This window comes from Sparus aurata, chromosome 17 (assembly GCF_900880675.1).
Source record: "Sparus aurata chromosome 17, fSpaAur1.1, whole genome shotgun sequence".
NCBI lineage: Eukaryota > Metazoa > Chordata > Actinopteri > Spariformes > Sparidae > Sparus > Sparus aurata.
This window is the reverse complement of record NC_044203.1, coordinates 23,386,602-23,402,968: the sequence shown is the minus strand read 5'-3', so window position 1 is coordinate 23,402,968 and position 16,367 is coordinate 23,386,602. Positions and strand designations below refer to the sequence as shown.

General features: G+C 40.3%; 1 protein-coding gene across 3 annotated transcripts; it reads right to left on the bottom strand.

Moving 5' to 3' along the window:
- Nucleotides 1-1,495: 1,495 nt before the first annotated feature.
- Nucleotides 1,496-16,327, bottom strand: rbfox1l (RNA binding fox-1 homolog 1, like). Of its 3 annotated transcripts, none has more exons than XM_030394674.1 (13): nt 15,912-16,327; nt 9,125-9,361; nt 5,377-5,556; nt 5,199-5,252; nt 4,689-4,781; nt 4,537-4,606; nt 4,395-4,454; nt 4,163-4,298; nt 4,028-4,067; nt 3,872-3,939; nt 3,662-3,750; nt 2,812-2,893; nt 1,496-2,708 (listed from the first exon to the last, which is right to left on the bottom strand). In XM_030394674.1, the coding sequence occupies exons 1-13, from the start codon at nt 15,996-15,998 to the stop codon at nt 2,603-2,605; spliced, it is 1,302 nt and encodes a 433-aa protein (XP_030250534.1). In that variant the 5' UTR covers nt 15,999-16,327; the 3' UTR covers nt 1,496-2,602. The 3 variants fall into 3 exon arrangements, with proteins under 3 accessions (XP_030250534.1, XP_030250535.1, XP_030250536.1); XM_030394675.1 differs by lacking the exon at nt 15,912-16,327 and adding an exon at nt 10,758-10,920; XM_030394676.1 differs by lacking the exon at nt 3,662-3,750.
- Between the last annotated feature and the right edge of the window lie 40 nt (nt 16,328-16,367).

Genomic DNA, 16,367 nt, shown 5'->3' with positions numbered 1-16,367 from the left:
TGACGTTTAAAAAGTGTAAAATAAAGCAAATAGTTGACTAAAAGAAATAGGAAGCAGCAGGAAAAATAGTTGAAAGGTTGAAAAGCTTCATAGAGAAAGTGCATTCAAGATGAACACGGAAAGAAACCACTAATGAAAGCCTCAATAAATACAATAAAGTGTTATTTACACAATTACTTAGTCGCCATAGTTATAAAAGGTACACATTCTTTCATTTTAAAATCTAAATTACGAGATTATTGTAAAATGTTCTGCAAAACATCAGCAGATCTTTGTGTAATCCATCCGGAGTTCACAATTTGAAAATTTGTTGAAATATATGAAACATAGCCGGACTGTTCAGTTATAGAAAAAGAAACTATGCAGAGCAAAAGAGCAACGCCTGGTGAAAGAGAAAGGAGCAAAACCGAAGCAAAGAATTAAATAAATAAACTCTGTACACTACAGGAAAGAATAGTAAACGGTCGAGCTCAAGTTTAAAAGATTAAAATAAAGATAACAGGTGAGTAAAGGAAAAAGGAAGCAGCAGGAAAAATAGTTTAAAGGTTGAAAAGCTCAATGGAAAGTGCACTGAAATACAATAAGGTTTTTTTTATGTTACTTGATGTACTTATAGTTAGGTACATATTTATCTAATTCAAAATCTAATTCCAAGATTATGCTCAGAAGATCAGCAGCTCTTGTGTTTGTCAACAGTTTTTGTTGTGAATAAAATCCCACATATATCTCAAGTCTGCAGCTGTGTAATTCATCTCGAGTGGCCAAAATACGATACACTTTCTCATGAAGCAAAGCCTGGATGTCCAGTTAGAGAAAAAAAGAACTATGAAGAGCAAAAGAACAACTAGTGGTGAAAGAGAAAAGAGCAAAGCTGCAGCAAAGATGTATATAAATAAACCCAGAAGACAGCAAGAACTAAGCACTAACAAGCAAAAGAGCAAAAGCTAAATGAATGACAGGGAAATAAAGCTAGTTCTAGATAATATACAGGAGCAGAGGAGAAGAATTATGCAAAAAGGAGAAAGTCATAAGCAAAGGTAAGAGGAAGCGGGAACAAGATGAAAGTTAGAAAGCATCTTATACTAGTACAACTACACCTACGACTACTAAAGAAAGAATTAAGCCAGTGAACGTAGCGGAAAATAGAAAATAGAACAGACTGGGGCCAGATTTCATGTACGTGTATATATGTGTGTTCTATAGTGGTGCAGGGAAGGACAGAAAGAAGCAGAAAAAAGCTAAATGGAGAGAGTTAAATAGAAATACAAGTAGGAAACAGGATAAATATGTGCAAGAAATAGAAGGAAAGAGGCTGCTTCAGTTTATCTACGAGGCCTGACGGAAATTAAACCCGTACAGGTCGAGGCCTCCGAGGCAACAGGGATGACACAGAAGAAGGAAAAAAAGAGGAAAAACCCAGAGACACACCGTGAGCAAGGAGATTTGGAAAAAGAGACAGGAAAATGTTATGAATCAATAAAGGACAGAAGAGGAGAAGAGAGAGAAAACAAGTTTTATTTAGAGGTAAACAACAAACACAGCAGAAAAGAGTGCAACGGAAACAAGGACTCAGAAGAAATAATCAATACAAGTCGAGAAAGGCATTCAACAGTGAGGAGTGAGGCAGAGATGAGGGCAAAGAGAGAAATAAGGCAACAACAGACGACGGTTTGACTGGAACAGATCAGACCTGAACACGGTGGGCGGTTCTATGACATAAGATGAGAGGAGAGAGCCTCTGAGCAACGCATTTAATCCTCAGTGTGTGTGGATAAAGCCAACAGCAAGAGACTGCTGCGAATGTAAAACAGCTCAGAAAAAGGAAAAGGAAGGAAACTTCCCCGGAGAATCATCATCATCATCATCATCATCATCAGGCCCATCAGGCGGTGAGGCGCAGAGCCGCAGACACAGATGTTAGTCAGGATTTATGGACAGAAAAAGAAAAGCTCACAGAGGCGGAAAAGATTAATATAGACAGCTGCAGTGAAAAGCTAAAAATGTATGAGAGGTAGATTGTTAGAAAGCAAAATAGAACAAAAATCAAGTGAAAGTCCAACTACGTCCAGACAAACATTAGTTCTGTGTTTGATACCAGTGTTCGCAGCTGTCTCCCAGTCGACTGGAGGGTAACTGAACAATAACCTCACTCATATGCTCACACACGCTCACACACACACACACGCACACACACACGCACACACACACACACACACACACACACACACACACACCAACAGAGATTTCGTGAAATAATAATCATCAAAAAATAAGTCGTTTCACATTGTACAAAATGTTCTTTGTTTTTGTACAGTTTGACCCGTGATACATCTCACAGAGTTCATCCTCACAGTGTTTTTCACCCTCTTGAGCTACATCAGCACTCTTCAAATCCAGAAATTAAGCAACTCTGTATAAATTAGATAACATCTTGTTTGTCAGTAGAACGGGCAGTGAATGGGTCCTACAGTATTTACAACTTCAGTCTGTTTAGTCTCTCGGGGAGAGTTTGTGATGGAGACAGGAGGTGAAACCACATTTCCAAACTTTGAGGATCTCATTATCTGTCCTGCAGCGTCCATGGATCGGCCAGTCCCCCGGTTCAAGAGAGATGTCTTTTACCCTCGCCGCCCTCCAGCCAGGCAGGCGGGCGGGCTGGCGTCTCAGTATGGGGTGAAGCGGTTATATCCTCCTCTGTACAAACTGGCCTGTTGACAGAAGCAGTATGCCAGGTGTGACCAGGGGGGACTGTCGCCAACGGCACATGTAACAAGATAGCTTTCAACAGAGGCCATGTGTGTCGGGACTCACCATTGTACCAACACCATATGTTGTTGTTGGCCCAACCGAGTGGTGGTATGGATCTGCAGCTGTGGCGTAAACCCGTCCGTATCTGTTCAGAAACATCAGAAACAGATGTGAATGTCATCTGACGTTCTGTGCGACCACTATTTCAAAATGAACCCCGTTTGTTTATCAGTTCAGCTGCTCAACTCCCCCGATGACGGCCTGAAATGTTGAAATGTGACTCCTCCACACTCTTTGGTTACATTTCTTTAAATTTTGTTTCAAAAATGGTCAAAGAGAGAGACATCAAGTCTGCAAAAACTATAAATGGGCCATAATCAAAACCTGATTGTGTTTAACTGGAGAGTGAAGGCTACTTAGCAAGTCATTAAAACCTCAAGCTTTAAAGGAGGAACCGAAGAAAGGAGTTTTTACCAACTGATTGGAGGTTAAAGAATGAAACGTATGTGTTTTTTAAACTCTGGGACAGCCGCTACTAATTAACTTATATTGCTGAAAAATCTTTCAACTCAATTAATTGAAAGAAAATGGTGAATGGTGTTGATCAGTGTTTCCCAAAGCGAGATGTCCTCCTTAAAGGTTTTGCTTTGTCCAGAACCAAAATGTATTTAGTTTACTGCCATAGAGGAGGAAAGAAACTAGAAAATAATCACATTCAAATTGGTAACAGACAGCTTTTCCTAGTGTTTCCAAGTGGTGTTATTGTTGGCGCCGCTGTTGCAAAGACGACAGGATCATTTCAGTTTTCCTCAGAGTCGCAAATAACAACAGCACAGGACAAAAAAACCTGTCTGCTAAAACACTGCTATTTGATAGTGTCAGGGACCAATGCAAGGATATTGCACACACTCACAGTGAAAATGTTTATGCGGATGCTGCAAATGATAACTTGCATGTTTTGGGTAGATCATCTGGCCCTGCTCTAGCTCTTGAGAATAAATCCTAATAAATAGGAAACCATTTTCAATCCTTTTGCCATTGTCACACCAGAAGTGAAAAAATGATTTGTGATGTTGATGTAAGAAACACATTTGAGGACTGTGTGTGGTGTTTATCTGCCCACCCATCGCTGTAGGTCGCTGTGGCAGCAGACGCTGATTGAGCCACTCTGTAAGCTGCAGGATAGCCTCCCTGCACAGAAACAAAACCACACAAATAAAACCACAGCACTTTAAAATGACTGAAGGAGGCAGTGTGTGAGAAGTGTGCAGTGACTTACATAGACTTCTGCTCCGTACAGACCGTCCTGATATACCACCCTGATAAAAATGAGTACAAACAATATTAAAAGGTTGAACAATGATAAAGTGATGGTGGTGCAGGTACTTGTTGTACCTGGAGCTCAGAGTCTTACCCGGGGTAGGCGGGTACAGCAGCAGGTGTGGTTGCAGCAGAGCGAATGGTGTTGTAGACGGCTCGTCCTCGACCACGCAGCGCAGAGCCTCTGTAGGCCAAGGTGGGGGTTGCTACGGGATACGGGAAACTGGCAACTAAAGAAACAGAAAAACAAACGTTAGAAAAAAGGAGGAGTACAACTCTGGTGATCTCATAACAATAACAGATTGGTGCTGGAGGGAAGAACTTACCTGTGTAGAGTTCAGGTGCGTACATCGCTCCCATGACAGGGTTGATCTTCCATCCAGAAGCTGCACGGAAAACAAACAAGAGTGAGTTTCTCCCACAGCAGATAGAAACAGAAGCCTTCAAGAAACCAGTGATATGTCTTACTTGAGATATCACCATTCACAAGAGGAGTCTGAGGCTTCTTCGTCACCACCCTGGCAGTGGCGTTGTTAACCTGGAAGACACCGGACACAAAAGTTAAAAGGATAATTATGAAGAACATTAAAACCTACAAAAATCAAAAAAATCTCCCTCACCTCAATCTTTCGGCCTTCCACGATCGTTCCATTCAGCTTTTCTCTCGCCCGGTCAGCCTCAGTTGCACTCTCAAAGGTGACAAAGCCGAAGCCCTGCAGATCACAGGGTCACACTGTTTGTTTAAATTCTGTTTTCATTCCTTACACATTTTTATCTATTTTTATTCTTAAAGCACCAGTGTGTAGGAATTAGTGGCATCTAACAGTGAGGTTGCAGACTACACCATCCTCTACGGTCACCACTAAAATATCAAAAACCATGAGAGAGCCATGTTTGTTTTGTCCGCTCTGGGCTCCTGTAGAAACATGGTGGAATCTGTGGAAGAGGAACTGCTCCCTCTACAGATATAAAAAGCTCATACTCAGATAATTAAGACACAGCAGTTCTTAGTAGTGACTGTACACAACTGAAACACATATTATATATATTTAATATTCCATTTCTGTCAATAGATCCTCTTAAATCCTGCACACTGGACCTTTAAACCTTAATGTTTATGTGATGCTCACCTTTGATCCCCTCTCGTTGAAGATAATTTCTACATCAAGGATCTTGCCGAATTGCTGAAAATGTCAGAATAGGTATTTTATGTGAACTTATACATGGAGGAGATGATTTATTCAGATTTGTTTGGATAACAGTCGCATAAATACGTTGCGGATCTGTGTAATTTTGAGAAATTCGTACCCCAAACATCTGGCGGAGGTCTGGGTCTCTGAAGCGGAACGGGATGTTGGAGACATGGAGGCGTTTTGGCTGGGCCTTACCTGACCCCTCTTCATCACTTCCACTTCCTGCTCCGCCCGCTGATGACACAGACACGCTCAGAGACTGGGGGTCAGAGGTCACAGGGGCCAAGGCGTCCTCCTGACAGTGAGAAAGTGTGAAAACAGCAGCAGGAGGAGGAGGAGGAGGAGAGGAAGCGAGCACATGGACAGAAGAAGAATGGATGAGAAGGAGGAGGACGTGAAGGAGCAAAGATGGAAAACAAGAGATGGAGAAAGAAAGAGCATGGATGAGATGAGAATAGGTGTGAGGAAAAAATGGGGAGAGGGCATCAGTGGAAAAGCAAAGAAAGGAAGGGGGGGAAGAAAAATCATAATTCAACAACGTCTTTCAGAGAATTCTATTTGTATAAAAGTTCAGTTGCGTAAGCATCACATGGCATTAGGCACAGATCATTTTCATGACGTCAAGTGATTCAAACCAAAGGTCAAAGAGCATTCAGCAACCAGTGATCCCTCTCAGGCAAATGTGAGGAGGCATAAAAAGGGCTCCATTTTAGTGAGGCGTCTCTGAATACATGCCTGTCGGACTCTACGATAACAACAAAGATTATATATCTGATACCAAATCTACATCTGCTCACTCAAGCTGTGGCAAAGAGTTAAATAAAGTTTTAGCTCCTAGAAATAAACAAGGGTATTATCACATTATCTCAGCAGTTCTAATAATATTTAAAATAGACACGAAACTGTGGTAATATTTAATTCATTTAATTAAAACTGCCCCATGCAGGAAAATTCAAGGCCTAATGTGCCACAACCAAAACATTCACTATCCCACAATGCACCACGATGCTAGTGTGTGCATGTGTGTGTGCACGTGTGTGTTGGAGCGCAAAAAGATAAATGTTAAAAGATTGTTTTTAAGACAAATGAATGAGACCAAACAAGAAAATGAGAGTGAAAGATCTGTAAAAGTAAAAATTTACAGAGAGCTTCAGCAGTGAGAGCGAAAAAAAGGAAAAAGCAAAGATTGAATTACTGGAAAAAGTACTGATATGTGAAACAAATTGCGGTCTTTAATGCAGAAGTGTAGACTCGAGTATTAGCAGTCTAGTACCAAGAGGCAGAGAGTGGAAAAGGCCTCAGTGCAGCAGTGAAGAGTAAAATTAAACCAAAGGAAACAAGGCAAAGACAGTGCGCAAAAAGCTTGAGAAGGAAGAGGGTGATGGGGGCAGAAATCAATACTGAACAGTCCACAAGGGTCAGTCTGGGGTCACGGTGCTGCTTTTCTGCCAAGGGTTAAAGGTCACTTGAAAAGGGGGCATCATTAATAAGTTGGAGACAGACAGAAAAAGGTACACATTCACACAGGGGAACGTTTTACAAACGCACGCACGCCACTGGATTACACTTCACTGGTTCACCATTGCTAACTAGACAACATCACATCCACACATACAACCACCCGCACATCACAGACGAGCCACAGTGGAGGGGAGACAGAGAGAGAGAGGGTTGAGCTGGGAGGTGGTGTCATGTCACGATGCAGAAATGTGTTTCTGGACCTGAGCGATATTTCAGAGGGGGAAAAGGGGGTCATCTGGTCAGCCTCCCCCTTTGACCCCCTCCCTCCGTGGCGACGTCTCAAGTTTCTCCGAAAATCAGCGCGGACCCAAGTATGTCAGGGGCTCTAGTAATAAAATATATAGATGGGGCCACAAAACACCATTTATGAGAGGAGGCAAAGAGATGTGCTGCAGGAGCTGCCACACAGATCAGACTAAACACCTCTGTCCTCACCAAAGTGAGGTTCTCATGCCTGGAGGAGGTTTGATCATTGAAAAAATAACACTGTTTAACACGGGAGCCTCAAGAACCTGATCATCTTATTGTTCAACCTGTTTCCAAATTACATTAAATGACTGAATACTTCCCCAGAAATGTGGGTCTGTATCTTGAAACATGCTACTCCAGCAGATCTTTAATGCTGATGATTAACAAGTAAAACGTTTACCCTGTTAGCATGCTAACACACTAAATCTTAAAGATGCAATATGTAAGAACTTTAGTTGAAAACATTCAAACATTTTCTAAAATTATCAACTGAATTTGAAGAAATAACAGGTTACACAGTGTAACATGTATGTATAATGCTAATTTCAGTAGATATCTCTGAAAAGATATCTACTGAAATTAGCATGCTAACCAGCTCACCCAATGTATCTGTGCTAGCAGTGAACACATCAACACTCGTCTTGGTCATCTGAGCTCCAAGTCTGGACCACTACATGCATGGCTAACAAGGCTAACTAGCTAATGGCAGCTACCATCAGCAGTTACTCTAATGATTTGCTGCCCTCTGTCTGTTCGGAATATTATTTCCCATCTTGCAAATTCTTAAACATAGCACCTTTAAGTTTACTGTTAGCACGCTAACCTTTGCCGATCAGCTCTAAACACAAAGTACAGTGGTGAGAATGTCATTAGGTTTGCAGGTGTTTGGTCATTGAAGTGTGTTAAATGAACTTAATTTCTGACCTGATGGCGGTGCAACAAGAAAAGCCGGACAATCACCAGAGTTATTATGATTTGTTTCCTCAATGGACATCGAATATCTGTAGCGAATTTTAATGGCAATCCTTCCCAATAGTTGTAAATATAAGACTGAAAACCAAACCACAGTTATAAACACAGAAAGAAAAACATTCATCGAGAGAAAGAACATTTTACTTAAGAGAAAATTTGGAACGAGTTGATTTTTATTGGAACCAGGTTGAAAATATCTTACTGCACTTGCAGATTGTTTTCACTTATTTAAGGAAATAGGACATTATGGACACAATTACAGAAGAAGACTTTTTGCAGTTCGACAAACCGTGTAATTTACATAATAAGACATAATTTCCATTCAATTTTCCACTTTGGCAAAATGTCACTCCACCGTTGAGTAACAGTAAATCCTTTCTTACCCTCAATCAGATCAGACAAACTATGTTTTTGTGGTTAATCCAACTCAGTATTAAATTGATAATACTGAGCTGGATTAACCACAAAAACATAGTGTTGTAAAAAAGAACCCAAAATTTAACTTCAGTAAAAGTAAAGATATTGTGTTAAAATATACCTTTGGTCAAAGAAAAGTCACCGATATGAATAATCTTAAAATATCTGAAATTAAATCTACTTTAGTATCAAAAGAACGTGTAAAAGTACATTTGACATATATGTACACTTAAATGCAGCATATAATGTATACTATGGGTCGACTGATTAATGTGTTATACTTTGGCTCTGATACAGTAATCATCAAAGCAGCAAGTAACTAACATTGCCACATAAATGTCACCTGAACACAAATCTACCAGCTGTACTGTGACATTTGATTTGTGTTACTGCCTGCTGAATAAGACATAGGGAAGAAGGAAATGTGGGGATTTATTTTCAACAACAAATCCTCACTCAGCTGCCCCCCCGCCCCCCCTCCCACACTTCGCTGTACTGAATGTGAGCAGCATTCCCGTACATGGACACAACAGTGGAAGTGGGTCTCTAAATATAGAAGGAAACTCTATCTGGCCATGTTTCTCTGATAGGACCTATGGATGGACTACCTGTAGCAGCAGGGGGCTTCTTCTCACATTAACTCACCGAGGATCAGATTTTATTGGGGCATGACTTTCTTGTGATGGTCTGAATTCCTTTCTTACCGTGTTACTGGATGTCAGAACCTCCGCCCCGTCCAGCTGAGGGCCCTGGTACACTCTCAGCTGGGGATGTTCAGCGTACTCTGAACTGGCATGTGCAGAGCTGAAATCCAGAGGTGGCAGTCTGCCTGCAGATGTTGGTGGACCTTGACCTGGCGGTGGGTAGGAGGGAGGTGGGGCGTAGACCTGAGACAGGGCAGGGTCGCCACTGCCGGGGCCGGCCTCCTGAGTGGGGCCCCCCTGTGGAGGAGAGAGCAGGATGGAGGGCAAGGTTTCAGATGTCAGAGGTGTAAACAAACTGATCACCATGTTGGTACTGTCAGAGCTATTCTGCTTCCACAACCAATTGCTGTTGAGTCTGAATAGTTGATGATGCATAAACAAACATCAGATAAACATAATCTTTCTAAATTTTGAGAATGACAGAACGCAGATCTGCTCAGCTACAGATAATGTTCTTTTTACACATAGTATCTGAGTACATTGTGTCAATATTCACACTTCATTCAACTTCTGCTGTAAATAATCGTCTTACTCATGTGATTAAAAACATTCTTTTAATAGTTTTCAAATAAATCAACACAAATATCAACTTCAAGCCTAAATGAACAACTTTCAGTCAGTCCCACACACTTCCAGTTAAAGCCCAGGGCCCACACTCATTCTGAGTATGGATACAGATAGTCTGGTACTCGCTCATCCTTTCTAAATGTCCACATGCTCGTGTTAGCCAAACATTTTTAACTTCTAGCACAAACTCCAAAATCAAAAGGAGCTCTAACTGCCAGAGGTGGAAAGTAACTGAGTACTTTTCCTTAAATCATTTAGTTATACTTTACACTTCTACTTCTCTACAATTCAAAAGGACATTCAGTACGTTTTACTCCACTACCTATATTTAATAACTTGAATCACTGCAGTAATAAGCAGTAATTAAAATGTTCTCCACCTAACCAACTTCAACATTAAAGTGATGAACAGATTAATTAATAGTTATACGTTTATTTAGCTTAAAATGCATTTGTATTGTTTCAAAGCTGAATTCTGAACGGAGGACTTTTAGAGTATAGTAAGAGTATTTCTGCGCTGTTGTATTGATTTTTTTTTTTTAAGTGAAAGCTAGAGATGAATCTGAAAATTGATGAGGTAAGTATTAATCAATTATTCAGTTAACAAAAAATGCAGTGGCAACAATTTTGATGAAAAATTCTCTCATTTATCATCAATTTGCCAATTAATGCTGTGTTGTAACATTTGTTTAGTTCTATACAGTCTGATAAAAAAACAGGGATCTTGTAATCTTCTGAGATTTTATAATATAATTCACAATTTGTCATTAGAAAAAACTTATAGATTCATCAATTATCAAAACAAGTGTTAGCTGCAGCGCTACTAACATCTACTAGAGGGTTTTAGTTTTGAGAAACATGAAAATGTGATAAGTACAGCCTCATTTCAGCCAAATCACACAGAAAAAAACAAATTTGAACTCCTTCAAGTAAGAAACAGACGACGAAGATAAGAAACATACATGTGAGCTGGCATGAAAACAGATCCCACACAGAGATGAACAACCGTCCTTCAAAGACTTCCTACAAGAAAATTATCCAGTTTGGAGCTAAAAGCATTGCCTTACCTCTTTACTGCATTCCTCGATCTCTGATGCATTGTTCAACAACTGCAGCATGTTTTAATGCCTGCTGACCACCCGCCTACTGCACCATAAGTTCTACTCATCCACCAATCACATCAGGTGATTGCCCGAGCAAAAGGGACCAGGAGGCCACACCAGCTGTGGTCATCTGTAACTGTCAATCACCTCATCCCCCCACACCCACACCAACTACACTTCACACACCCATGAACACACGTACGCACACCCACACACTCTTCAGACTGTATGGAGCTTGAGGTATTTATGAATGTAGATGCTCCTTCAGTTGCAAGACAGTAAATCACGCCAAAGGTCGACTCTAAGAATACCACGTATAAGCGGCCCGCATAGTTTTACTGCTTTTACAGAAACATTTTCTAAACATTCTCGACCTAATCCTCCGGACTTTCTCTCACTTTGAACATGCTTGGCCACCTTTCAAATAACTCAGCTACACCTGAAATAATTTCCGTTTTCAGTTTTCTGTTCTGTCCTAAGTGACATCTATTGGATAACCAGCGATGTAAAACATCTAATGTCTGTCTGAAGATAACCTTTCCAGTCTTTTTCCAGTAATATTTCTGACTTCTTGCTCAAATATTTAAGGATTATAAACACTTATTTGGGAGAACAACACATATAATCACATCATACTAAAAGATATGGTAAGTACAGTAACTATGTTTTCTTAAGAGGTGCACTCAAGCACAATTTCATATTACGAGTAGGCTACTTTATTAATATGTGCATCTTAAGACTACCAACACACTTTGCAAGTTAAGATTTTTAACACAAGAGGAAATAACCTCTTAAAATACAGCTGTTGTTTGCTTTGTGTCAGTGAGAAAAGCTTGTGGAGAAGTTGTCTAAACAATCCTTGAAAATCCAATCCTGGAAAATCCCTAAATTTTTACATACAAACATCTACGATATGACACACTGAGTCTGAATTCCCCTACACCAAACTGGTCAGAGGTAGATTCATCTGGAACATTCATAACATTGTATTCATGCTCAAAATGGAGCCATTCCAAAAAAAAACAGACATTTTAATTCTTTTTTTGACTCCTATAAGTATATTTTGGATGCAGAACTTTACTCCAAAAAAAATAGTTTAACGTGTTGTGAAATAACCTGTTTTGCCAGCAGTTAGACGAGAAGCTTGGTAAGGAGGAAACAGCAAGATTAGTTCACAGTTTTTACACTTTAGTTACAGATATAGGTCGATAAAACTTATAGTTATAATTAGTTAGCTTTAAAAGTGCTGGTGGATTTCCCCCTTTTTAGTATTAATGCTAAGCTAACTGGCTGCTGTTTTATAGCAATGGACAGGCATAAAAGTGGTACTGATCTTCTCACCTCCTTGATTTATTTCCTAAAAGATAAAAGTGTTTCTTGAATTTCTCCATTGCAGTATTAGTTCCGTTTCATTGAAACATTATAGAAGTTATTCTGCCTCTGAGTCCTGTTAAACTTCTATCTATGTGCTGCCTTCCATGCAAAATGCCACATGTTTGTCAGCCAGCTTTAGGATTTAAAAGGATCTCTTGTAATTAAAAACTATCTCCACTATCATTTCATAACCTCTCACATACCTCTGGATCAGCTGTCGCACTTAGAGGTGTGAATAATTAGAAATATGTCGACGCAGAGAGGACAATAAAGAAGGAACTGGAGGATGCATGTTTGAAGGAGCACTGATTGTGGGTCAGGTTCTTATATTGCATGCAGTAAAGGCTCTGGCTGGCAGCATTTAGGTACATCACACTCATCTTGTGTTTCTTTTGTGAATATCAGCAGGTTAGACTGAACAGACCAATGAACCTTTGAATCTCTGTCTGTCAATTTGTTAAATCAGAGTATTGCACCTTAGTATAGGAGAAGAAATACACAGGGGATGAAATGTACGCAATGTGTCCTCCGACCTGTGTAAGGAACAGCTATGCTTTGAGCTAAATGCTAACGTCAATATGCTAATATTCATAGGACAACGTCAAACTGCTGATGTCACGCAGGTATCGTGTTTTGCCATGTGAATCATTTCAGTTTAGCATGTTCACAAGCTAACATTTGGTCACAAATCAAAATAAAGTAATGATATTCAAATTGGGACCTTTTAATGGTAACTGACACGCCAGATGGTTTGTCAGACAGAACCATCTGGGAAGTTGACCTTGGAAACTGTTTGGAAAAGAGCAGGGACTTTCAAAGAGTACTTGGAAGAACCATCTGTCTGTCACCGTCGATCATGGGCCAACAGTAAGAAAGAGCTACGAGGAGCATGTTGGTAATTCAAACTCTTGCTGAAGCCAGTTAAGATAAGAGCGAAAACATCTTTTCCACTATGAAAAGCCTTTGGTGCTGTTGTTTGCTCATCCTTGAATAGAGAAATATTCCCTGGTTCAAACAGAACTGATGCTATCACAACATCTATGCTAACCTCTTGAGGGATGCCATTGTAGTTTCCAAATGAAGAGTTGCTTCTCTCGCTGGCAGTCACACCTAAATCATGCCGTAGCTGCCAGGAGTTCCTTATGGGGCGCTGATTGGTCTGAGACACTGTGTTTTGGCCATAAGCTTGAATCCTGGCAAGATTAGTTCCTCGAGATCACATGATCGTGTGATCTTGCGAATCCTTCTGACTTGCAAGGTAGGCAGTAAATGAATTTAGGGTGATCTATCCAGCAGCACCAAAAATGCTGAAAAAATGTTGACCTATTGACGTGACTCACGATTCAGGATTCAGAACCCTTAACTCTACAAAAACTAAGCCAACCTGATGAGAGAGGCTTGAGGGCTAAAGATTGTTTGCCACATGATGCAAGACATACTGGAAATTAGAAACCGACTATCTGGCAGAGATCGGCCGATATTGGCTTATCACAGATTTATTGGTATCAGTGTATAAGCTTTATGATATGAGCCAAGATGAAATTCAGAAAAAGATGCTTGAGATGAATTATAATCATAAAATTCTCAATGAAATGCTCTGAAGTCATTTTGGACAATAAGGTTTATCGTTAAACTGTAACACATGCCTGCCTCTGGTGGTGTTTGATAACCACATTTGAGGGATCACAGCATAAAAAAAAAAAAAAATTGGAAATACGTAAATGGTGATTAACTTCATTCATTTCTACCCTGCTCTCATGTTTGTTGCTGTCACCCTGTCTAATTCTGGGAAGTACAAGGATTCTCTAAAGTTGTGATTCTCCGTCATGACTCAGTCCAGTCATTCATGGCAGTGTTAGCTCCAGTAACATGCTGGAACATGTTTCCAAACACTAACTCGTGTCTGCATTGTGTCTCATTTATCTCACGAAACAACCGATGTGTGACTGACAGATGACTAAAGATAACTCTATCTGTGAGATATCATGACCGGTCCTCTTCTCTTGCTTTGTATTTCCCACAGACTAACTAACCAAACACCACCTCTGATTCAGTATTGCAGTGTCAGCAGGCGCACAGACTCCGTGCCCCCCTCCCCTCCTCCTTGCAGGCTTTTTTTGATTTCCATTTGTTCCCTCTTTTTCTCGTCTCACTCCTCAGCTGTCGGTTTGTGGTCAGAGGTCAACGGCTCTGAGCCAGGTGCCTGCTGGGACAGCTGCTACAGGATTTACACGCAGACGACACTAACTGCAGATGTGGCCTTTTAGTGCTTGCCAAGTTACAACTGTTGACGAACACGTAGCTCGTTAAATGAAAGTAAATATTACTTTTTTCACTCAATCGTCCATTTATTTTCTACATCCTGTTTTCTCCTGTTCTGGTTGCTGGAATAACATTTTAAAATATATTTTTGGCTTTTATAAGGTAGTTAGTATTGAAGAGAAACAGTAAAGACAGAGGGGAGACAGAAGGCAAAGACGGACACGTGTTAAAGTCACTCTTTAAACACATGTTGCTCGTCAATCATGCAGAAATGTCTGTGGATAACTGCTGAATGAGGGCTCAGTAGTTAGACTTATAACATTTTAAAGTAGTGAAAAGTTCAGCACGTGCCAACATGCTTCTTAAAACTCTGGCTTGAAAATCTTCTTTTTGGGTTCCAAACAATACCTCTCCCTACACCGGTTGATCAGCTAATATACTCACTATTTAAGTGCGCAACAGGCAGGTTTCACACCTATTTCCAGTACAGTTGACTGCAGACAACACGATAGGTGACAGAATCTCCTGCTGTGATTATCTGCTCAGGAAAGGAGGGCTAAAAATACAGCTGGTGTGAAGCACAGAGGCAAGGTAGAGACATACCAGATGCATGGTGGCATTAGTGGTATGTCAGGGACACTTAGACACACACACACACACACACACACACACACACACACACACACACACACACACACACTTGTACAGACTGCAGACCACTGGACTAAAGATAACCCCAAATGTCATACTAATCCTTACTATTAAATAAATAAGATCTTTCACATCAGTGTACTTCGCCTGGATACAATCAGACCTTTTTGATCGCTTCTGTGCATGAGATACTTAGTCACTGCTGTAATAAGCAATACATCACTAAACTATATTACATGCAAGATGTGACTCATTAACTCCAGGAAATAAAAGCTCTTTGGTTTCATCTGGTGAATTAAAAGTTTTCCACCTCACAGGTAATGTGTTATCTCCTGTTCTGCTGGCAGCACTGACATTGCTTTACAGTAAGAGAGATTATCTATTTTGATAATCAATATAATTGTTTCTTTTAAAGCAAAAATACAAAAAACAATCAACTGTTTTTCAACTTCTTAAACGTGAATATTTGCTAAATTCTTAAATTCCTTAGCCCTCCAGTGAAATTTCTATCTTTGGGTTCTGGACATTTTGTAAATAAGTTTTGACATTTTAACATGTTAAAATGATCATATTCAGCAGATTAATTTGTAGGGAATGTGATTTTGTAGGCCTACACTCATTAAATAAAGCATGTTATTAAAATTCTTATTCATATAATGACCCGTTTAGTCTTATTTCCAAAATTTGAATCCTGTGTCACCTTAAATAACTAGACTACCAGCAGCATGAAAGACGTAACATCTGATGATGCAAGCTTGTGGAGACAAATATTTATGCAGAATAACTGAGAAGATGAAGACACTTTGGAGATTAAATCAAGGAGATGTTTACCTGAACTATGCTGGGGTAGCATGTGGTTGTCTGTGGGTAGACAGGGAGTCCATAAGGCTGGAGAATCACTGTGGGTGAGGAGAGCATAGCCCAAAAAACACTCACAAGGAGACAGGGAACAGCAAAAGAGGGGAGGAAAAGGAAAAGGAGAGCAGGGGGAAAGGAAGGGTTGATATGCACACAGGAGAGCAGGCAATCAGGCTTGGAAAAAAGAAGAAAAAATCCCCAAAAGGAGAACCCAGGAGATCCAAGAGGGTGAGTGGAGAAAAGGTTAAGGCGCTGCTTAACCTCTCAGATATATCTGAGAAGAAAACTCAAAGAAAGTCCACAAAACAAGCAGTGTCCTGTCCGGGGAAGACAGGATATAGTGCAATGAAAGAGAAAGCAAGTGAGCATCTGTGTGTCCATCAGTCGATCATGTAGCCTGACAGACAGAAACACATGGTCAGGGTCCCA